The 24,763-nt window shown below is 40.7% G+C and overlaps 2 protein-coding genes across 12 annotated transcripts in view; one reads left to right on the top strand and one right to left on the bottom strand.

Moving 5' to 3' along the window:
• DOPEY1 (dopey family member 1) overlaps positions 1-7,235 on the bottom strand; it is a 62,167-nt gene extending 54,932 nt beyond the window's left edge. For 5 of the 7 annotated variants that reach the window (XM_017824924.1, XM_017824973.1, XM_017824967.1 and 2 more), the window contains exon 1: positions 7,156-7,235. The gene's annotated coding sequence lies outside the window, so the exon portion shown is untranslated. The other 2 variants (XM_017824944.1, XM_017824933.1) reach the window with 2 other exon arrangements.
• A 4,462-nt stretch (positions 7,236-11,697) lies between these two features.
• The window catches only part of UBE3D (ubiquitin protein ligase E3D), an 81,398-nt gene continuing 68,332 nt past the window's right edge, over positions 11,698-24,763 (top strand). For all 5 annotated transcript variants that reach the window (XM_017825047.1, XM_017825027.1, XM_017825017.1 and 2 more), the window contains exons 1-5: positions 11,698-11,824; positions 12,203-12,405; positions 14,540-14,630; positions 18,352-18,583; positions 22,836-22,905. In XM_017825047.1, coding sequence (XP_017680536.1) covers positions 11,763-11,824; positions 12,203-12,405; positions 14,540-14,630; positions 18,352-18,583; positions 22,836-22,905 — 658 coding nt within the window. In that variant the 5' untranslated portion in view covers positions 11,698-11,762. The remainder of the gene's footprint in view (positions 11,825-12,202; positions 12,406-14,539; positions 14,631-18,351; positions 18,584-22,835; positions 22,906-24,763) is intronic.

The following is a 24,763-nucleotide window of genomic DNA, read 5'->3' as shown; positions in this document are numbered from 1 at the left end:
AACTAATAGATAATTAAAAAGCAGATGAGAAAAATTTCTAATTTCACAGCACTGAGCTTTCTAAGCCGTGTATAGTGCCCACATACTAAGCTGGCAACTGCAGAAACACATTTTTATTTAAATAGACTTAATATGCTTTAAAACAAACACAGATTTGAATACATGGGAAACAGAAGCCTTGTCATTTGGTAATTTATTATGCTTTGCTTCTCCTCAGAAGCACTTAACAACATGAATAGCAAAATAAGTACTGCAATTCCCAGATTAGACTCTTCAGATAGAATTCAAATGTTGGAAATACATAAATCCTTCTATAACCACAGATAAAGATTTTCCAATTACAGTTGATTATTTCTAGATTGACTTTCCACAAATTCCTCATTTCAGAACTTTTCAAAGAGATACCTCTAATGTCTTCTGAAGAATAAGAACCATTTGAGCTTGTTATTTTGGCCAACTGCTATTCAGTAGAGCAACGAAAGAAACCTCCCATTACACAAACAACCAACACAAAAGAACCCCACCAGACAGTATTATTAACTATAATTAGCCATGATCTCATTAGTATCCTGCAACAGTCTACTTCACTTAATAAGATTGAATATTGTGATTAATAACTTTCCAGTACACTTTTCTACCTAGTCATATTCACAAGTGGAAACAGTGCATTGTATTTTTCCACAGAAACATCAGCACTGTTCTAGGTGTTCAAATTTCTTTCCACAACAAAATTAAATCAAATCAAAACAAACTAGCATAACAATCTGTGCATTACCCATATTGGCAACTTCTAAATCAACACAAGGTGTTTTCCTGAGAGTGATTCTCATATCAAACAAGAATTAAATGAGAGAAAACTTACGGCTTGTACTATAGAGATTGGATTAGGTACCCAACTGTATGTGCTCCCTCCTCACTTATGAATCTACAAAACACGTTTATTATTTATTATTACACAAAAAAAATTGTCAGCAAAAAGAAACTGAGTACATTTTTCCTTCTTTTGCACATTTGTCACAGAAAAAAAAAAAAAGACTGGTATAAAACTCTAAGTTTGGCACTGAGCACAGTCTGACAAAAATATATAAGGTGTGTAAAATGTTCTTTCTGCTATTACTGTCATATGGTATTCCAAAGTATGACTTATATTAAACATGAATTCATAAAGAGGAACAAGTAACAAGCTTAAAAATTCATAAGGAACACACAATAAGCCTTCTTGGGATTCAACTTCTCTATTCAATGTTTAAGAAAACAAATTTATAATTATAAACAAACACTAAGTGAATTTGCTTTAAAGCATAATTTTTCAAAAATAAAAAAGTATCACATCTATGTCTGTTTGTTAGAGGGAAGAAAATGACCAAACACTTCTCAGTCTCGTTGGCAAATACGTCTCTTTGAATTGCCTCTTAAAAACTGAGTTTAGGGTGACATTTTAGTCCCTCTACTCAATTCTACTTTATTACACCTTCTCAATAGATAACAGGTGAACTACAAAATAGTTTGACGTACTGGACTGAAATTTTGATTTTGATTCCTGACTCACCAACAGAACACTATTGATTCCTTTTCTTTCAGCCCTTGAGCACTGTGCCTGCATATTGCTCAGGAACACCTCACTGTTTCTGGCAGAGTATAACAGCTATCATCTTTTCTAGAGTTAAGTACTTCTGCACTTCATGAACACCAGAACCTTACACTAAAACTTCTACTTTTAAAATATTAAATTCATCTTAAGATCAAATTAAATATTCAAATTTCACAGATCTGAACTTAAGTCACTCACTAAATGAAAGATAATGATTTGCATCTTTGTTACAACTCAGGTCAACCATCAACTGAAAATATTTTCTTTTTCCTATAACAGTTTCCTATGTCTTTTCCTTTCTTGCCATAAGTGATTGCTAAGTTATCTATGTAATATATTATAGCTTAATCAACATTCACTTTACATCTAAAAGTCAAGAAAGTTCCACATAGCTACACTTTTTATTCTAAAGTACACAAAAACTTCTATCATGTCTTACTAAAAAACAGATGGTAATTTAAGTCAGAAAAACACAACATAGAGAAAAATAGTGAAATGCTTTCTTGAATCTGTAGTTATCCTTCAATGCTCATTTTCAAGCACTTTTTTTGTCTCCTTCTTCCCTTTGTTGACCACTGTATTTGAACAACCAATATTTCTATCTAAATCTAGAACTGATCCCTATATTCAATTACACATTTGTAGAAAAAAAAAACAAACAACAAAACACCTAGAATTTAACCTGGACTCATTTGACATGTTTGCAGAGGGTTTCCTCCTGAAACTTTATTTCATCTCAGTTCCCAAATTTACCATCTTTATGTACAACTTAAATCCTAAATTTTGGCAGCAATACATTCATCAAAGAAACAATTTGGGTAAAGGCATTTTAAAAATAATCTTCATTTCATTCAGCTGACATTCTAACAATACCAAATGCAGAATATAATATTTAAGATTTTGTGGTTGTTGTTTTTAATCATAGAATGGTTTGGGTTGGAAGGGACCTTAAAAAGCATCTAGTTCCAACACCCCTGCCACAGGCAGGGACACCTTCCACTAGAATGACATGTAACCTCCTGGAGTCACCAGTCACTTGGACAATGCTGAGCCAAACAGAAACATAAAATCCTTACTCAGAAGTTAAGTGTTAACATTGTATATAGTGTATCAACTACTGTTCCCTGGACTAAAGGAAACTGTTGCCTGCTGAAAAAAGCTTGGCTTGCACCCTGGGTTGGTAAGGCCTTTTTTAGCTCTACACAAGCAAACCTGCAGCATCACACAGTGTAAGCAGTTTCCCCACCTTCATAAAAAGATCCTGAGACTGCATATTAGAAATAAGGCTGTTTGGATTACTCTAAACAGGATATGGAAGGTATTTACCTGTCATAGCTAAATCCATAGTGACCACACAAGTTCAGTGGGTTGGAAAAAACCTTATAAAAGAGCAAACAAGCATGCTGTGGTGAGAGTGCAGCTGCACCCTGCCCGTGTCTCCCACACTACCTGCCAGCACCGTGAGCTTGTGCTCTTCCTGTCCCAGCAGAACTGCCTGGCACTCACGTGCAGCCGCTGGACCTGGCGGCTGCTGCCTTCTCTGCTGAGCAACGCTTGGTAAGTACACAGCTTCAAATAGTTATCTTCTCTCCAGCTGCCTGAGCACAGTAACAGGACAAGCTTCCTAAAATAAACTGCAACTTATTTTCACTTTTATGTGTTTCAGCCTCATGCCTTCAAATGGTCACTATACCCTCTCTGAAAAGACTGCCTTTTTAACTAGCTAGCTTCCCTCTTCCAATCTTTTCCAGTCATATACCGATGGAAGACCTACCTTGAGGTATCATTTTTCTTTCTTATTTTTTACTCTTATCAAACTAGTAAGTCCAATTAATATAGTAATACAGTTAAATAAATAAATAATAACAAAACCATAGCAAATATAACAATGAAGTCAACTTAAACCAGTATGATGACATCTAAAGATATATTTTACACATTTTGCTTCAAAGGAGAGTTTGCCAACTTCCACTGCAACTTCACACTGAGACTTCTCTTTAAATATTCTGATACACAGTTTAACACAGAATCTACCAACTTAACAACGACAACAAAAAAGGTGGCTTGGTAATTTATTCATTTATTCTTTGCTCACAATAACTTTAAAAATTGAAGATTTAAACAAATCTTTCATATCTATTGTTCTAATAATATGTAGCTTCAGGTGACTTTAACATTCTGTCTCCAAACAAATACGATACTTCTTTTCACAAAGGCATGTCAGAAGTTCTCACATCCTTATCATTGCCTTACTTGGGTAACCTAATACAATGCATTCAGGCAAGACTTTGTCCAGCTTCCTTTTTTATTATACCCTGAGGTCTAAGATATTAGTAATTAATTAATTTCAAATTTCAACTAATTTCGATCATTTTATTCTGATTCTAATTCTGAAATAGTGTCATATGCCAAATATATACCTACACATCATCTAGATTGTGGTTACATTTTGCAATACATCTGATTTCACAGTTCTACAGGTGGATTTCAAAGGAATTCATAAAGTAGAATCCTTTTCTGACTATTGGGAAAACAGGGGCTGGACCGAAACTTGTTTGCTCTCCTTATCCTCTGAAGTAATCCAGAACAGACATAAATAAAAGGTTAAATTCCCTTTGATTTCTTCAAATTATACTAGAAACTAGAAAATTAGGCAAAGCACCATTCCTTCACTTTTTTATGCTTATACTGAAGTACAAATTTCTGATAAAATAGGAATGTGTTGACTAGTGAAATCATTTACTGATTCTCTTTGGTGCTTTCTTCTCATTTCTTGTTTCAGTTATTGGGGGAAAATGGTTGATCCTGCAGTGTTTCTTCTCCCCAGCCTGTCAGAGGGAAACGCATTGCTTACTGTTTCTATTTATCATTCAACTTCTTTTCAGCTACAAGTCAGGGCAACGTGATTATTAATCTGAAAGACAATTTATTTGCACACAGACCAATTACTTTTATTTTTCTATTTCATGCTTTTGCAGGTCTATTTTTCTCCATCATTTTCAAAACAGGTTTTTTTTACAACATACTTCATACCTCTTCTTGGTTCTCTTCTACACCCTGCATATTTAATATAATACAGCTTCACAAAAGTAAAAAGCATTTTCAGCCAGCCCAATCCAGCAGTCATTCCTAGTTAAGTAAGAAGACACTAAAGGTGGACAACAGTAACTCTAGCCAAGAGAACTAAGCCAACAACGGAAGAATCCTCTCCTTATTCAAACAGAAAACAATGGCAGAACACAGACTGAGCCCATTTACACCAGTGTGCTGGTCTGGGCTGTGGTACAGCTACTTCTCTTTACCATGGCTGTTACGGGGCTGTGTTTTGGATTTGTGCTGAACACAGTGTTGATAATATAGAGATGTTTTTGTTATTGCTGAGCAGGGCTTGCACAGAGCCAAGGCCTTTTCTGCTCTTTGTACTTCCATGCTGGCCAGGGGGCTAGGAGTACATGGGAGGTTGGGAGGAGACACAGCCAGGACGGGTGACTCCAACTGGCCAAAGCGAAATTCCATACCATATGACACCATGCTCTGTATATAAAACTGGAGGGAAGAGGGAGGAAGGGAAGGATGTTTGGAGTAACGGCATTTGTCTTCCCAAGCCACCATTACATGGGATGGAGCCCTGCTCTCCTGGAGATGTTGGAATACCTGCCTGACCATGGGAAGCAGTGAATTAACTCCTGTTTTTGCTTTGCTTGCATGTGCAGCTTCTGCTTTCCCCATTAAACTGTCTTTATCTCAACCCATGAGTTTTCTGGCTTTACCTTTCTGATTCTCTCCTTGACCTCGCTGGTGGGGGAGTGAGCCGATGGCTGCACGGGGCTTGGCTGCTGGCTGGGGTTGAACCACAACAACCAGACAAACTGCAATCTTACCTACATAGTTTGCTGTGCCTGCAATGAGTATCTCTAATGGTCAGCGTAGCGTGCCAGCATTTTTACTCAAGAAAAGCAGTACCAGTATAAACATGGCCTAACTTATGAACTTAACCATCCACTCAAATGCATAGCCACTCCACTAATGGAAGATTTAAGATAACTTGTCTTTGCAAGATGCTGTTTAAACACCTACTGTCACAGGTGCTACCAACAAGTTGGGAAAGTAAGACATTCAGTAAATTAGAAATGCAGCCTCTCCCTATCTCATTTACAGGCTGCTTAGTTTCCAAATGGGCCAATTCTCATTTCAATGAAAACAAAACCAGGAATTATGCTGTAAACATTCTGCCTGTTTCCCAACTGACATTCCTCCTCATGACATTTCTAGATGCTATATTGAAAATGACTGTACATTTTGGATAATCACAATATTTAGACATCACACTATTGGACCTGCAAAAGCTGCTGTATTTCAGCCTGTTTTTGAAAAGGTACCAACATTAAAAAAAAAAAAAATCAACCAGAAAGAGCAAATCTAACTGCCAGGCCTGCTAAGTATTCAACACAGACAGACCAAGCCTTGGTAGCAAAACGAAAGACTAGGATCTTCAACCTTATACTGGGCCCCCTTATTACCTGCAAGCATCTAGCCTGTTACTATTTAGATACAGTCTTCTCACCACTTCACACTCCTACAGTTGGAATTCAGGTATCACATTGTGCAGTTAACCTGAGAATCATAACACTTTCACTATTGCTGGATATCAAAAGAAGATCCAGGAGCGAAAGGGTTCTTGCAATCAGCAATGAAAACACAAGGGTTGAGTCACCCTTGGCTCATCAAAACCTGCACCTCATATCTAGCATATTTTAGGTCACTTAAAGAGCTAAATTGTTTAGGCTTTTCTAGTTATGGTCACAAGTATGAAAATGTTATTTCTAAGAAATATATAACACCAGAAGCTGTCACATATTTGTGCTTTTCAAACGGGCACCACAAGATTTGAAGCCATCCCTCATCAACAGATGAAATTTAACCCTGCACCACACAAACCAGGGACAGCCGTACACCCCATGCATCCTTCCAAACACCACACACAATTCCAGCAGACCCAAAAGAGGCCCACAGCCCTCAAGGTCAAAGCAGGACGGCCCTGGCAGCCCAAAGCCGGGCTCATTCCCCAGCGGGAACAGGTCGCCCGAGGAAGCTCCTCCACGCAGGGCGAAGCCAGGCCCCGCCGCGCAGTGCCGGGGTGGGGGCGCGGGGAGAGGCTCCGCACCCCGAAAGCCGGCAGGGCGCCGCGGGGCGACAGCAGCAGGGGCGGGCAGGTGCCACAGGTTAATTGATGCGGCGCAATTAAGAGGCTACAACCGCCGACCCCAGGCTGCTCAGCACCTGCCCCTCGCGCACTGCCCAGCACGGCCCGGCGGTGCCCGTGGACAGAAGAGGAGGCAGCAGGGGAGGGGAGAGGAGGGGAGGGGAGGGGAGGGGAGAGCTGGGCAAAGCAGGGCAGAGCAGGGCAGAGGGCCGGCTCCGCTCGGCTCCACTCCAGGGGCGGACCCTCCCCGACACCGGCGCGGCGACAGGGAGGGACGGAGGGAGCAGAGCGGCCGGGGCCCGGGGCCCGCAGCCCGCCCGTACCGGAGGATGAGAAGAGGGGGCGGCGGGAACGACGTTACCTGAGCGATCCGAGCCGGAAGAGCCCGACCGACACCGGCACCCCCGCGCCGCCCTGACAGCTCCCGGCGTGCCCCGCGCCCGCCGCGCCCCGCCCGCCCCGCGCCGCCGCGCTGCGCCCCATGGCGGCCGCGGCGGGAGGGGCGGGTGCGCGGAGCAGATGTGGGTATGGATATGGGTATGGATCTGGATCTGGGTATGCGTGTATACTTATTTTGCCTAATCTTCACATAGTTTACCAAATATAGTGCAGGTAAAAATAGAAGGCGGGTGGTAATTTACAAAATATGCTACAGGTTACGCAGTGAACCTGTGGATGTCCCATCCCTGGAAGTGTTCTAGGCCAGGTTGGTTGGGGCTCTGAGCAACCTTGTCTGGTGGAAGGTGTCCCTGCACATGCTGGGAGGATTGTGAATGAGATTACTTTTAAGGTCACAGAATCACAGAATCAATTAGGTTGGAAAAGACCTCTGAGATTGTCTAGTCCAGCCCTTGACCGAACACCACTGTGTCAACTAGACCATGGCACTGAGTGCCATGTCCAGTTTTTCCTTAGACACCTTCAGGGACAGTGACTCCACCACTTCCCTGGACAGCCCATTTCAATGCCTAATCATCCTTTCTGTGAGGAAATTCCTCTTAATATCCAGACTTAACCTCCCCTGGTGCAGGTAAAGACTATGTGTTCTCATCCTGTCAGTAGTTGCCTGGGAGAAGAGGCTGACCTGCACCTGGTCCCTTCCCAGTCAAACTGGTCTGTGATGCTATGATGGTCTGTATGATGCCTATGCTTATGTTTACAGTAGTTGTATTAGGAATTTTCTAAAATTTGTTGGGATTTGTATGCTTGAGTCCATACACAAAGGTGTATGGGTGTCCACATGGACGCTACCAGAAGGAATATTTTACTGCAAGAGTAATTTTCAAATGACCAGTGCCACAGAATAAAGGGTACAGTTCTTAGTCTGCAATCTGTTAGTTTCAAAGTCATCATTGCAAATCTCAAATTTCAGCAGGCTTCAAAATAGCAAAGAGTTCTTACGGTTATGGATTACTTAACTAACTGCAAAAAAAATAAGGTGCATCCAGCTTACATGATAAATATTTTACACTTTGTGTGAGCACAAGTATTTCTAAAATATTGCAGGGGAAAATCTCATAATATTTATAAATCTTCTACTTCGTGACTTATGTTTGTCAGCCAACATTTTATGAAGTCTAATTTTACTCTCCAGACTTGGGATAATAATAATAAAGAGGAAATGCTATTCCTTTTCTCATTAAGCTATACCAGGAATTGGTAGATGAGAAACAGTTACTTTTTGGAAAGCTGACAATTCCCACTGGTTTTCTGAGGCATTGAATATGACTCTACGTGTCATGTATTTCTAATTAAGATGGTGCATTTAAATTTCTTTTTCATTGAACAGACTTACAAATGCATTTCACAGGTAATTGTAACTACGACTGGTGGTGCTTTTGGAGCTATTTAACAATGGTGAACATCACTGACAGGAAGGCACTGTCAATAACTGACCACGAGTTTTCACATGCTGCTGCACTGCAGGGTGGTCGGATTCCTAAGCTTCCCTTGTGCTGAATGTAGGAGTGGCAGTTACAGTTCAGAGCTCCCAAACAGTTCTTTGAAATTGTCTCATCGACTTTATGTGCAGTGGCACAAAAAAAAAAACAACCCACAAAACATTGTACGTTGCTGGGAAGAATATTGAGAACAAGACGAGGATAGTTGTTTGGCTGCTATATAAAAGGCTGGCACAGCCTCAGATTGATTACTGCATTGATTCTTGTCTTCATGGCTCAAGAGGGGTGTAGGGAGGTTGGGAAAGGCACAGCAGAGATATGTTGCTGTTGTCTTACAGCGAGAGCAATAACAACTGGGACTGCTCTATGTAGACAGAGAGGGCAGGGGGGAGGATTGATCAAAATCTACAAAATGATGAAAGGTAACAAAGTTGTGGTAAACCAAATCTCACAGTATAAGAATGAAGAGGCACAGAAAATGCTTTTCTGCTAAGCAGATTGTGAACTTCTAGAACGTATAGGCACCAGGGACTGGGGACTTTGACAATATCTGTAGGTCCAAGGAGGCATTATTCATATTGATGACAAACACATCCATAAGTGGACACTGAAGGAACTGGGCAGAGATGAACCCTCCAGCATCCCTAATACAGTGAGATACATCAAGGAAGTGACCACACTACAGAGCTCTTCCCTACTAGGATCTCCTTTTACTGACATTGAGGTCAGAATAATGTTCTGGATGCACCACTAATGCTAGGTGCACTCACTCTGTAGGATATTTACCTTCTTTTCTATGTAATTATTTCACAGCAGAAATGGTGAGAAACCCATAATAAACAATTTTGTGTAAATGAAGCTCACACCCTGCAAATACTTCACATTATTCATAACTTTGTAGCCTTGTGTAAGTCCTTCTGAAGTCAGGGCCCAAGGCCCGTTTACTAATCCTAGGAGTCAATTCTCCAATAATTACATGGATTTTATGTTTGATGTATGACATACTTGCTCAGAACAATTTAACCCGTAATATGTACATTGGTTTGTGAAGTAATTGGAAATAAAAGCCACCATGTGGTCCAAATTTTTTTCTTCCTTAAAAAAGGAAACAACAGCAAAATCCCCAAACACCACACTCCAAACAGCATGTAGACAGTATAGTCTGCATTTTAGAATTCTCCAATAAATCCATGCTTTGTAAAAAACAACAAAACTTGGTTGAGACAGTTGAGTTGACTATTATCTGCTGTATTTTTCCCACAAAATCTAACGTTGCTCCATCTGCTTCTTTGGGACTCTCCTACTTGGTATTGATAACTCCAAGGACTAAGAATACTTCAAAGTAGTCATGACTTCTATAGTAAATTGCTGTAAAATTAGCATGCGCAAATTTGCTTTTTTGCTTAAAGCTTTACAGATCATGTTTTCAACTAACTGCAACTGCAGAGGGTCTTGTGACTTTCATAAAAAGTAAGCATTAACAATGCAGAAACAGTCCTTGTTTCAAAGCAAAAGCTTCTTTCCTTGGTGTCCTTGAATACTGACCATCAGCTTCCTATATACTGTGAAGCTGGCATGCTGGATGAAGTGTGCAGTCGTGACGGTGCTCATAAGCTAAGAACAGTCACACAGGGGTGTCAGAGTGGGCTTACGGTCTCTTGATAAAAGACCTCATGAGAGGCAGTAGGAAGCCTCACCCCAGAGCAGCAGCTGCTTGTGCTGAGTGTCCAGTTGTTATGAGTGCAATGTGACAGCATTCAAGAGCTGGGTGAACATGGACTAGGAGGAATTCAGGCAGACTTGCAAAGCTGTGAGAAAGGGTGGAGAGGGGTTTGTTCACAAGGCAGGAGGTAAGTGGTGGTGCAGTGATACACCACAGGACACAGTACCCAGTGCTGACTGGGGATCCTGGCTCAGCAGAGGCCACTGCTCAGTCTGAACTTTGCAGGTGTGGTGGGGTGACCCCAGCCCACTGCTAGCTCACTGCTGCACAGAGGGAGAACCAGAAGAGCAAAAGCAAGAAAAGTTGTGGGTTGAGATAGTGATGATTTAGTAAGTGAAGAACAGAGTTTAAAAAAAACCCCAACCAAACATACAATCACTCACCACCTCCCACAACTAGAGCAATGATGCCCAGCCAGTCTCTGAGCAATGTCCACTTTGGAAAGACTACACTCCAGTTTTGACTGCCAAGCATGACATTACATGCTATGGAATATCACTGGTCAATTCAAGTCAGCTATCCTACCTTTCCCCCTGCCCCAGCCTCTTGCCCATCACCAGCCTACTTACTGGGGGGTTCAGAGGGAGACACCAAAGAGGCCTTGGCAGTGTGCAAACACTGTTTGGCAATAGCTGTTTAGCTGAAAGGGACTTAGGAGTGCTGGGTGACAGCCGGCTCAATATGATCCAGCAGTGTGCCCAGGTGTAACCAGCAGTACTAGGGAAGTGATCCTGTACTTGGCACTTGTGAGGCTGCACCTCGAGTACTACGTTCAGTTTTGGGCCCCTCACTTTAAAAAGGACATCGAAGTGCTGGAGTGTGTCCAAAGAAGGGCAATAAGGATAGTGAGGGGTCTACAAAACACGTCTTATGAGGAGCAGCAAGCTTGTTTAGTCTTGAGGAGGCTCAGGGGGCACCTCATCACTCTCCACAACTGCGTGAAAGGAGGTTGTGGGGGCTGGTCTCTTCTACTGTGCGTTCAGTAAAAGGACAAGAGGAAATGGCCTTAAACCGAGACAGGCGAGATCCAGATTAGATACTAGAAAAAAATTTTTCTGTGTTACTGTGGCGAGGTACTGGAATAGATTGCCCAGGGAGGTGGTGGAGTCACCATCCCCTGGATTGTTTAAGAGGCATCTGGATCTGGCTCTGGTGATATGGTTTAGGGGTGTAGGGATTACAGTGATAGTGCTGGGAGGACGTTTGGACTAGATGATCTTACAGGATTCTGTCATTCTATGATTCCATGCAGGCGGCGCTGTGACGGGAAAGGGGGCCTCGCGCCTGCGCCGGCCGCGAGCGCGGCCGCTTCCTGCGCGGTGCCTGGAGCTGCGCGGTGCCGGCATGGCGGGAGGGTTCCTCATGGAGATCAGGCGGGGGACGCAGAGCGCGTTGCTGGTTATCCGGTAGTGCGGGGGCGCTGCCCGCCCGCCGCCGCTCGGGCCGTGCGGGGAAGGCGGGGGCGCGGCGCGGGGACGGCGGGCTTGGCTTTTGGCGTCCTGAGCCTTGAACGAGGGGGAACGGGTTGTGTACGAGCGCCTCCCTCCGCTCTCGTCTGCCTGTGCGGCTCGGCACAGCCCGGGCTAGTGTGCAAATAAATGCTTCCTGAGAACGGTAGTTTATTTCTCTCGGTTGCTCCTCGCTCCCACGAGAGACCTCGGTTCACCGCATGGGTTCCGGGGCGCGACTCGGGCCGCGGGAGAGCTGCAGGCCGGCCCGTGTCAAGCAGCAGCTCGGCCTGACGGCCCCTTCCCGAGGCAAACGCCGTTCCTTTTCCTCCCCAGCGCGTCGGCGGAGGATCCGGGCACGCCGGTGGAGGTGTCGGTGTCAGCGGATTCCCTGGAAGTGCGGAGCAGCGGGAGCTGCGCCCCGGCAGCGCTGCCGGCAGGGGTCAGGCTGGCGCCGTCCTCGTGCCGCGGGCTCCGCCGCCTCCCCGGGGACGGACTGCACCTGCGCGTGCGCCTGCGCCGCCCTCCGCCCCCTGCCGGTGAGGGTGGGGCGGGGGCGCGGCTGGGGCCGGCCATCAAAAACGTTGTGAGGGGGGGTGTGAAACAGCGCGGGTTCAACTGAAGGGCTTTTTAGCGTAGGTTCTATAGAAAAAACACCCCTGATTCTTCCCACTGTCAGTCCGCCCCTCAGCCTGAAGCCAGTGGTTCGCGCTGAGTGTGTGTTGTTGCTGTTTCTCAAAGGCTGTGTTAGCTCTGACTTGAAGGCGTAAATAGGAACTGAGAAAAATTTAATGGACTTGTCACTTTTAAAATATTGAAGTGCAATTAGAATGGCGTAACAAAAGGAAAACGTGGACTGTAGGAGTTTTGAGAATCAATTCCTCCACCTATGCTTCCCCGTAGTACTTCTGAATTATTTCATTTCTGTTTCATGTTTAGTAGCTGAAGATCATAAAATATTAAGGGGTTGGAAGAGACCTTAAAGATCGTCTTGTCCCAACCCCCCCTTGCCATGGGCAGAGACACCTCTTACTAGACCAGGTTGCTCAAGGCCTCATTCAACCTGGCCTTGAACACTTCCAGGAATGGGGCATCCACTGGGGGTAACCTCTTCTGGGTGTCTCACAATAAAGAATTTTTTCTTAATATGTGACATGAATTTCCCCTCTTTCCATTTGTACCTATTAGTCCTTGTCCTATCACTACAAAAATGCTGTAATCTGATTCATCCAGGCTGTCAGACTAAGGTTGTCCATCCCTGACCGCTTAATCATAAAGGATTGTGGGTTTTTGTTGAGGCTCTTTGTTCTCATAGCTGGGGTTTGCATAGGTTAATGGCATAGGTAAAATCTGCAAAGTTACCTTCTTTACTTCCATGATGCTAATTCAGGTCTAGAATGTCTTTGCAATAAATAGAAAACATGGTAGTACAGCTGGTGCTTTCTTTCGTCCTGGCATTGAAGCTCAATATGTTTAGATTCATGGCATATGATGTGACACAGAAATATATATTAAATAACACAAAATTGCCATTCTGTGATTTTAAAGTAACAATGGCCAATAAAGTGTGTGATATACAGTAATGATTTCAGCACCAGAAATGCACTGGAATGCTCTGTTGATTTTAGGATATGCTGAGGTTGTATCTTTACGTTAATCTGTAATTATGCATGTGCTTTAAAAATTCGATTATACTAAAATTATTTAGTGTGTCCTATTAATGAGACATGCTTGAGGAGACCAGTGATGAAGTTTTAAAAATTTACCTTGGAAATTCATACTAGTGAAAAACGTGTCTGTGAACCAGAGGGTAATCAACGTATATATTGGAAAATCTTAGTTAGCCTTTAATGCTAATATTGTTATGCAAAACCAGTTGTCTCTTACATGAAATTCTGGAACCTTTTAAAGTACTTTTCTCTTGTGGTTGAATCCTAAATTTTAAGTACTGAATGCCAGTGCTGGGAATATACTTTGGTTCTTAAATTTGAGGAAGTGGGCGATGCAGAGCATGTTCATACATAGAGCTTGGCTTAAAGTCTTACTTTTCTTCCACTTAATATTGTTGGATAATTGTGGAGGCTTTTATAGCTTCTTCTTTAATTTGGAAAAGTTGTCTGAGCAGGCTTTTGTGAGACTGTTTTTGCTTTGCTGGCCTGCAGAGGCCGTTGCTCACTATCTTTTCCTGGACTGGTACTACAGTGGCTGGCCTCTTATATGCCTGAAAATTTAAAACTGGTGCCTCCCTCTGCTCCCTGTCCTGACTACTTTGTGTTACGTATTGGGGTGTATCCTCATATTGCAGAGACATTGAGTATCAGAAATATCATTACAAAAGAGTGGCACTGAATTTTGATTTATACAACCTCGCTAATGATATCTGTATCTCAACTCCCCCTGTGGAGAGGATTTGCACCTTGAAAATTATTGTTCACATATACAGTTCCTATTCAGCAATATGAAGCATGAGGTGGAGATGGCAAGTTTTTCCTCAATCTAGATACTTGTTTCTACAGGTAAATAAATGAAGGTTGTGTTTCAAATGTCAGCATCTTGCATTGTTTGTTAGATTTCTCTTTCTTGGTTTGAGGTATTTGGCAGGATTTTTCTGTACAAGTGACTGAAAATTTTATACAGTTTTTTGAAGATTAATACGTTTGCTTTTATTAATAGATCTGGCTTTTACTTTGAGGGAAAGCCTGAAACCCCACAAGAAATACGTCTTTTACTGTCAGTCCTGTGGTGACATCATAGTAAAAGACCGGTGAGTACTGCAGTGTCTTGTACTTATAGCAATAAGTGCCATAGTGATTCGTATTCACGTTATTTTGTCTACTTAGAGGATGCTAAAAGTTATTTGTTTTGACATTGATAGACAAGAACACATTTGAAGCACTATGAATGACAAAAAGCAAAATTGCCTGAAGCAGTTTTTAACCATTCATTTAATTCTTGATTTCTTTCTTCCTCTGCACTTCAGGCATCCTCTTCTGTTCTTTGCAGTATCTTGTAAATGTCCTTCAGTCATTGTGCTGTAATTATAGAGTGGCTGCTCAGAATGGGAATGTTGACCAAATCCTACCTCCACATGGTTCTGGGGTGCTGAATTTGGAGAACACAGGAGCTCTGTCTTAGAGGTGTGACTCGGCCTCTTCTCTGTTCCTTACGAAGTCTGCAGAGTGAATGAGAATTTCGGTAAAAAGCTGCTGCATTATCTGGCTCTTTTGATGAACAATTTTGACAGCTTCAGTTGTATATATGAGAATTGTTACAGATGTGCTTACAGCCTTTTGTGATCTGTGTGACTTCTAATACTTTGTTACTTTCTTGTCATAGGTGTAGACTTATGGCTAGCCTGAATGTAACTGAATGAGGATTTTTTTGGCTTTCTCTTCTGAAATCAGAAATTCTCTTTCTCATCAGAAAATCTAGTAATAACTCTTATTTTGATACATTTGCAGAGTAGTGAAACTTCTAATTTCTAGTCAGTAGTGTTTGCTTTCAAAACATACTGCACTTTTATATTTTCATATCTCAGTGGGTGTTTTTTGAATTTCAGCACATCAAATTCATATGCATGGAGTTTAAATCTTTTGGTTCTGAATCCTGTAATATAATGCAAGCAGAATTTTTGAGAAAGGAAAAAACCCCGCGTGTTCATGGCTCTTTACTTGGCATTTCTTCTTGCAGGGAACCTCTGAGCCCCTTGAATGTTGCCAATAAAAAAGACTAAGACAAGGGTAGAAGAGTGGAACTGCCAGTGTATCCAACACTTTCTGTCCCAGCATTTCCAAAAGGAAGAGAGTAGCATAGTCAGAAGTTTCAGCTACTAAATTCATGTGTTCATTTCTTTGGGGAGAGTTAAGTATGACAGTGGCAACACAGGTGGAGGGATTGAAATTACATAACTGTGTGAAGGACAACTTTATTAAAGTGTAAATTACTAGAAAAGGATCTGTAATAAGAAAAACCTGAGATCTAGAAAATGATATCTTTGAGAATAAATTGAAATAAATGGGATTTAGTTTAGATAAAGTTGTGGAGAAGACATAAGACTCTTCCAATATCAAAGAAGTTAATGCAAAGAAGGTGCCAGTAGTCTTCAGCTGAAGCAAGAGCAATTCAGGTTAAAAATGAAAAAAAATCCAAACCTGCCACAAACCTATTCTAAAGCTTATGTTTTACTGTTAAAAAGACTGTGTAAGCAGCCATCATTTTAAAGGCTAGATTAGACAAATATATTAGGAATGGTTTAAATGTAAGTAAACCTTCCTTGGTGCAAGAAAATTGACTGTGCATTTTCTGAAATCCTCTTGTTCAGTCCGTTTCCTTCTTTGAATCTGATTGTTCTTCAGAGGTTGGGGGGATGTTCTCTGATTCTTCTCCATTACTCTCACATTATCCATGTTAGAGGAAGTGATTAGATTTTTGTTTTCTTCCGCGATGTAAGAACTGCAAAGAATTTGAGATACTTTCATTTTTCTTTCTCTCCTTCCAGGTGGGCTAAGTATAGCTCACATATAAAATAATTCTTTAAGGCTTTATTTCTGTCATGAAGAAATTCTTAAAGGTTTGTGGTGGGTGGATGCCAGGTGCCCACCAAAACTGCTCTGTTACTCCCCTCCTCAGCTGCACAGGGGAAGGGTCCCAGCCTAAAAACTGTTTGTTGCTCTGACCATGAAGGCAGCCTAGGTGACTATTTTTAAGTAGAATCTCAGTTGTTATTAGGAGCAAGTTTGGGGACATAAGTCCCCCTGTCTACTAGGTTTTATCACTGTGTTTAGCAGCCTCAGTTTAGTCAGCACCCAGTGAACCTCAAGTTGTTTTCGTTTGTTTGTTTTTCCAGAAAACTACATTTTCGTTAGTGTTACCTTTTTCCAGTTCTGATGATGAAGGATGTGACTTCCTGCCTATGAGTGGTGAAAGCCTAAAATATAGTGGAAATGCTGTATTTTCGGTATAGCTCAAAGTTAAGAGAGTCTGTTTAGGAAATTCCTACTGATTGGAGCAACTGCTTTTGTTGGAAAAGAAGTGAAGATCCTGATGCTTTAGACTGTGAGAGGCTAAAGAAAGGGTGATGTAATGAATAGAGACAGCTTCAGTATGCAGCTTAAGGTAGTCTCTGGCTTTTTTTTCTCCTGTATGTAACTCTTGTAAAAACGTTGCTGAGCAATACCAGCTATTTGTTCTTTAGTGTAAAGAGCAATTCGTAGTTTTTTATTTACAGTGTGAGTCCAGGAATTGGAACTAATTGTGAAGGCTGGTGAAGAATGAGTCATTAGGCTAATACCAGAATTAAAGCCTCACCTTGGCAGTACTGGGTTGTATCTCAGGCAATACATAAGAACACAGAAAATGAAGATAGAGATGGGTAGTGCTGAGAGGTTATCTTAGTTATGTTAAAGCTGGATCAGAGGACGAGTTATTCCAACTTTCATCTGCGGGTAGGGCAAGCACAGTTTAAAATGTATTGTCGATCTAGAAGGAAGGATTTTTTGATAAAAGATTTTACTTATTGAACAATTCAAAAGGGACAAGAAACTACAATGGGAAGAATTGACATCCTCAGAAAAGATTAGTTTGGGAACTGCAAGAAAGGGAGATGTCTAACTATTGGCTTAGCAGCTGTGTTTTTATTTGCAGAGTAGTACCATAAGCAAAGTCGTATTTGCAAGTTTAAAGTAAGAAGTAGAATCAAGAAACTCTGTAAAAGTTTCAGGTGACAGCAGAATAACTAGGGGAACAAAAGGAAAGCATTTAAGGAAACTAGGAAGAGAGCAGAAAATGCAAACCCAGTACAACTGATAACAAAGGCAAAGTCTGGTATGTCCTGAAGCAGCATCCTTGGTCCTACAGCTACCCAGGAGAAAGGGATTTGTGTTTTTTTTAATGTGACTTCTGAAAGTTGGATCTGGGTACTGGAATCTGAATTAAGATTGCATTATCCTTTGTTTGTTGTTTTGTTTGTTTCTGTTTTTTTAATGAAGATGTACTGTGGTATTTTTGTCAGGATTTACCTTTTTCAAAGTCTGGTATCTGACTCTGAAGGGCTTCAAAGTACATGCTGAATCTTGCTGTAGCATGAGTCTGTTTCTGTTGGTTTTATATCAACATTTGGTGCAAGTAATAATAAGTGTAATTGCAAAATGCCCATTGCTATATTTTGCATGATTGGGTAGAACTGTTTTATTTTTTACATATGATTAATTTCAAGATAAGACTATACCAAATTCTGCCTTATAATCAGTTCAGATTCACCCTTGGGAAATGTTTTATCACAAACTTGGCAGGAAACACTCAGCCATGGCTTTCTCAGAATTCACCCAAAGAAAGTGCCTTTGACTGAAAAGAGAGTCAAGTATTTCTTTTGAGAAAATGCCATACTTCTCCTTCCTCCCCCTCTTCGTCAGGAGTCTAAGCTCTCTTTTAATATCTTAGAAAAGAATTATAATATATTGAAATGCTTGTTTCTTGTTCCCTCTTAGGAAATTTCTTAGAGTTCTTCCTCTACCGAGTGAAAACTGGAATGATTTAGTTGAAGAGTGGTGTTGTCACCCTAACCCCTTTGCCAGAAGCACTTTGCGCCCTCAGCATGATGACTGTTTTCTTGGAGACACTTTTTTTATGTTGAATTCAGGAAATGAATCACATGTGCCTGAATCTCTCACGTGCTGCTCAGAGACTGGACACCATGCTTCGCAGAGTGGCTTCAACTTGGTAAAGTATTTTCTTAATATAATTCTCAGGTGAATGCATTTAGACTTTTTTAATTATAAAGTACATTTTTTTATTTCCTGGCTTGTTTAACTTGCATGTATTACAAAGCTGTTTTGAAGGTCATTGAGAGTTCTTGACATCCAGTTGTACAGAAACCAGAAAATATTCTATGCTATGTTTTACGTTTTTTAATCTCACAGCACAGTCTTGATATTGACCTAGATATGCAAGAAGACTTTTGTCCTATAAACTGAATTAGAAGGTTTACATTTATGCAGTTCTAAACGCAAAAGTTTTCCCCCAAAAATATCCCGAGTGAAGGGCAGAAGGGCATTGAAATTTAGTAAGATAATAACTGTAATGGGTTAGGTGTTTGTCAAAGGATAGTGGAGCAAAGAATGAGGAGGAAACTGGAGTAACAATTATTTTTCTTTTCAAACTATGACTGGATGCATAACCATAAATATGATCACAGGAAGGTGGGAATTTTTTTTCTTTTTTTTTTGCTTTAGAAAGACTTAGAAATGTGTTATGGGTTCAGATGTGGCTGTCTTCTTAGAAGGAAATTGAGTTTGTTTGACTGTTCTGTCTAGAGAGGGGGCCTGCCATGTCACATTCTAGCTCTTTGTGTGGATGTTTCTGAGGTGTTCCAGGATGGGATATATTCATCAGCTGAGTCTCTAGGAACAAGGCTATCATTTGGCTCAGAAATGTCAAAATTTGTTGTTTCCAGGGAAAAAACATTTTTAGGAATGCTGATGTTTCAATGGCAGGATAAAACCCATGAAGAAAGAAAATTCAATGCTTTACTCGTCCTGGAGGTATAGCATGTGTATAAAATTTCAAGCAGTAATCTTTTCTTCTGCCAGAAGAACATCTAGGAATTTAGTTCATCAAAGCCTACATTTCCATAAAGCTTGTCTGCGTTTATGCTGACAATGGTTGGGCCTGAAGATGCTGTATTTTCTCACAATACCAAGTATTAAACCTAACTATTGAAATCCTTCTACAATTATGGGAACCACTGCAACCTTGGCAGTTTGTGTCTGTAGCAACTGATGACTTTCTATATCCAGATTCCCAGCGTGAAACTTTTAATCTGTTGAGAACTAACACCAGAGACCCTGATTTCCATCTGCTGCTGCTGCTGCTTATTAGTGATTTGTATTATCCCCAGTAAAATTCTCACAATTCAGTGGTTGCTGGTGCAATGCCTGGGGAACAGTTTTGTCCTATAGTCCGTATCTCCAGCTCTTACTGCTGTGGTCCCCTTCGTTTCTTGTTCCATTGTTCTTTGAAAAGCAGAATATGAGGAGGGGAAAATAAGGACTGGTACCCTGAAAGGATATCAGCATGGGAGAAGCAGATTAATTTGGATTAACTCTGTGACAATTGGAGTTATTTCTTCTAAGTTTCCTTAAGAAGGAGGTGGAGTAGAAGATTATGAATTTCAAAGAGGACAATGCTTTCTGCCAGAGGTCCCCAAAATGAATTCTCACATTTCAGCAGTCTTAAAAGAGATCTTAGAAGAACAGGAACAAATATGGGAAGAGGCATGGTGTGTGGAGTTCATATTGCACACTTCTTCATCAGTCAAAGAGAATGTTTGGCAGCAAAGGATTGTTTTTGAGACAAACACATAATAAAAGGATGCAGAACAAAGATGTTACAGAGATGTGAGTCACACCAGGATAACAGAAGGACTTTTAAATGAGGGAGAAGGCTGTTTTATGTCAGAGGCATACTATAGTAGTTTAGTGTAATGAATTTTCATGTTTGCTTCCTTAAATGCCTCAGAAACGTCAACATGAAGAGCTATAATGTGGGATGTCAGGTCCCCTTCTCTAGACAGAACAGTCAAAGAAACTCAATGTCCTTACTGTGTCCTAGGAACGTAAGACAGCCACATCTGAAATCATAACACGTTCTGATTTTCCCAAGTCTTTATAAAGCTAAAAAAAAAAAAAATAATTGAGAATGTATTGCTTGTTTGTGTCAAATCCCTCTTTCTACATCTTTCATACTAGCAGTGAATTCTCATTTCTGTGTTTGCTTATTTCCAGCATCACTCAGTTGCCAAGCAAATGAGCAAAACTCTTAAGATCCAGCAGAAACTGGACTATTAAGGAAAAAACCCTCCTACTGAAGGAGAAAATTCTTCCATAATATAAGTAATAGAAAGTTACAAGCAAGACGGATTGCTACTGGCATAAATGTTTTCATTTCAGATAATTTTGTTGCAGCCTGCCCCAGTATGAAAGTTCTTTTCTAATTGCATTGCAGTTCTTTGGGAAGTGTTCGCCTATGACCAAAATAGTAGCAGGAATGTACCAGAGATGCTTAAACAATGTTTTCCAGACTCCAGTGGGACCAAGACAGCATCCGTCCACTGCAAACATATTTTTCACATCTATTAGTCTTCCAGTGTAACATAGTTTTTAAATGTCACATGGTATTGCAGCATCCTAATAGTATCTCTTGGGGAAACTCTTTTTCCCTGACACCATATCAGGGATCCTTAGGAATAGAAACAGAAAATATTAGGCTTGTGATCCACCTCCACCTGCAGATTGCCAGCAGCTGCAAGTTGTCAAATAGATATATTGATTTAATTAGTCAGGCTAGAACTGTTGCTTTTTCCATTGAAGCATGATCCAATGAGGTAGTGGTGTTTTTTTAGTACCGTACTGCACAGTTCTCAGCCAGCATCTGTAACTGTAGTCAGAAAAAAATACTCAAGTTGTAGCTTTCAAGGAAGTACTGTATATATTCTATACTTGTACTATGCGGTATTTGTACCTGTCTCAAATACTGGTATTCACAAAACCTTGTCTACTTATCCTTGTTTTTCACATCAAGCAAGTGATTTTACTGTGTATGTTTGAGAGGAGTAGCAAGGTGGGAATTGGGAAAGGGGGTAACTGCATATATATATGAACCAGATATTTCTTCTGATCTCCATAACAAGGGGGCTGTAGTTCCAACGTAGTCAGCTCTTGGGCTCTCCCTGGGCCATTTAGTTTGATTTGTCATTTGTGACCGTTACAGACGTTATATATATGTACTGCTTTCAGACCAGAGCTGTAGCGTGCTACATCCAGGTTAGTAAGCCCACACAGAACCAGTTTTGGACTCTGGATTAAAGTAGGAGTTGTGTTTACTTGTTTGATACTGAATTTAAATATTAACACTGTAATTAGCAGGAGTGTTATAGGGCAGATTTCATGCTGAAAGGAGATCTTTTTCAAAGGGCAGTAATGGATACATAAGAGTAAGGCAAGTATTGAGTTATGTTTTGGAGATTGTAGAGACTCCTTGAACTAAATACAGTTATCCACATTTTTTATTTTTAATAAGACCTTGATGAACATTTCCTCTGAATTTTTGAAGACTTTCTGAACTTGTGTATATTTTCACTATGAAAAATACTTTCCTATAGGGAGTACCAAACTATATTATGCATTGTCTGACAAATGCTTTCCTTTTCTTTGATGCAAACAGAACTCGATGATCTCAGAGGTCTTTTCCAACTTAGTTGATGCTGTGATTCTAAAATTTTATGGCATGAGCTATGAGAGCAAATGTTTTTTCTTTCTATTCAGCTTTTCCTAAACATTAGTGATTTTATGTATCTCAGTGATAGCCTTCAGTTTTCTGTCTTCTGTGCTTCCTTCTATTACGTGTATTTTCTTGCCACATATGGAGAATGTTTTGCGCCTCTGACAATTATTCTTTGTCAATACCTTTTCTGTTTCTGCTTGAATTGAGGGAGAAAGGTTGTTCAAGAACAGAATAGACTGCATCTTTCTGGAATATCATGCTATATTGTGTTCCTCAGCTCTTTTCCACTAACTCAAAACAATCTGTGGACATTTTCTACTATCTGCTGAATGTTGAATTGGTATTTGACTCATATAAAACTGTCCAGAGTGGCTAGAACTTTTTACCGAGTAATGGTATTCACTTTGCATCATACGATTTTATGTACATATTATGCATTACTTCATTTCATGTGCATTATTTTGCTGTGAGGTCAGGATATATTGCCAGATTTTAAAACTAGTATGAAACTTGCAAGCAAGTCCAGCTATAGAGAGCTGAAGTAGTGAAGGCAAATCTGTGTGCATGTAAACATAAAGAGAACAGAAAGAAGTATGAAGTTTGCTGTCTACTCTGTAGATTATATTACAATTATGCATTCCTTTTTCAGAATATCAGAGAGACATTTAAATTATATTTCTTTGTCCTACAGAAATCAAAGGAAAATACCAGAGTAATTTGTAAGCGCTGCAAGAAAATGCTGGGAGAAACAATATCGTCAGGTATGAGTGTGCAAACAAAACTAGACTTGACTGCATCAACCATTGAGCACTGGAGGTTAAAAACTCTGAAGGAAAGTAGTTTTATCAGTAAGCTGCAGGGCTGATTCCTGTGTGTTCATCCCATTTCCTTCTGGAACAGATGAGGTTGTTTATTCCACTGTTAGACCTTGAAAGTGACTTTCAGCAGGGATTTTCCTCATCCTTGTTTCTGTGGCATATTTGGCTAATTTCAAAGCTTTGGAAGACTCAATGCATGATTCCAGTTTATTAGGAAGCTCGGTAAAAAAGGAGCCTTGAGAAATTACAGGTTGTTTATTTTCCTGTCAGTTCTACGGAATAATTGAGAGGCTAATTCAGAACTTGATCAACACAGAACTAGAAGCTGAAGATATGGTTGCTAACAGCCTGATTTTGTGGGAAGAAAGCCTTGTCAAAGAAACAGGTTATGTCTCATCCTCGTTTGATGATGAGATGATGGTTTAAAAGTGTAATTATAATGAATCAGCAGGGTCTACCAGAAGTAGTCTAAAGATCTGGTCGTATTTAAAATTCAGCTATTAACAGGAGAGAAGCAATGATAAGACTGTTAGTAGCAGGGTTCATTCTTTCGTTCTCCCTCTACTCCACTGCATCAGTCAGTGTGAGCCTCTTTCAGTTCAGAGATCTGGTGAATATAAAAACTTCTCAGAAAATGCAAAGCCTGTTTTAGAAGTAAGTCACGAGGTGATGGAAGACAGAAGGTCTTCTGTACAGAACGTTCTGATTGTCCTGTACAGGGATCTGAACAACACGGGCTTTAATAAAACCAAGTTTAAGGTAAAATGTTTGAAAGCCTCCAAAGGAGGATGTGACTTTGGGAAAGGAGTGCTTGGAAAAGAGCATGAATAATAGGGTCATGAGTAATAGATGCCTTAATCTAAGCCTTCAGATGGTTGTAGCACCCAGTAATTGATATGACTGATATAATCGATGGGAATAGATAAAGGCAAACACTGTGCATGGATTTGGTGTGGACTCTGCACATAGCTGAAGTTAGATAGCATATCCATTGTTTTGACCACGCTTGTTCAGTACTGTAGGAAATTTAGGTAGAGTTCAAAGAACAGACAAACTAACCAGCAATATATGGTATAAGTCTAGGCAGAACCATCTCTGTGAAAAGGGACTAGAGAGCAAACTTGACTGTCATGGTTTGGTACTTCCTCCTGAGCAGATATCAGTGCCTTGACGATAAAGCAGGATTAGAGTGGTGTAGCTGTGGAGGCCACATTTGGATTTGAATTTCTCCCCAACTCTACCCACAGACACTTGTATGATTTTTTTCTTGGGAAATCACACCTTCTGTCTCTCTGCTAGCAAATATCTCCTGAATTCTCAATACCTTTGTAGCAGTAGCACTAATTCCTTAGTCAGGGTAATGGGTGAGGAACTAAAGGGACTGAACTTTATTTTCCTCCTGTCTCCTCAGACTAGTACAGCATGGAGAAGACTAAGTTAAACTTAGAGGTAAAATATAATTTCCTAACAGTGAAGATAATTTAAAAAGTTATCTAGTACTTATCTAGAGAAGGGATTGGATTACCAAGCCTTTGGAGTCTTTAAAACACATTAAGTGTTTTCCTGAAATGCTTACTTTCATCTAGTTTTAATGGTACGTGTGGACAGAGATCAGATGAGATGATCCTTTTCACCCTTAAAATTTATGGAACCGATGAATCTTCCAGCTGTTCACATGCTAAGGCTTAGTAGAATGTATTTATTACTCTCTATATTTAACCTGTTTTGCTGGCCCTCTCATAGGCTATGTTTGCAGCGTAGACCCAGATCTTCAATATGATCGTCTTTGACCTGACTTTAT

The sequence above is a fragment of the Lepidothrix coronata genome, unplaced genomic scaffold (assembly GCF_001604755.1).
Source record: "Lepidothrix coronata isolate B3197 unplaced genomic scaffold, Lepidothrix_coronata-1.0 Scaffold4, whole genome shotgun sequence".
NCBI classification, from domain to species: Eukaryota; Metazoa; Chordata; class Aves; order Passeriformes; family Pipridae; genus Lepidothrix; species Lepidothrix coronata.
Note: the sequence above shows the minus strand (reverse complement) of the source record. Positions and strands in the feature narration are given on the sequence as shown.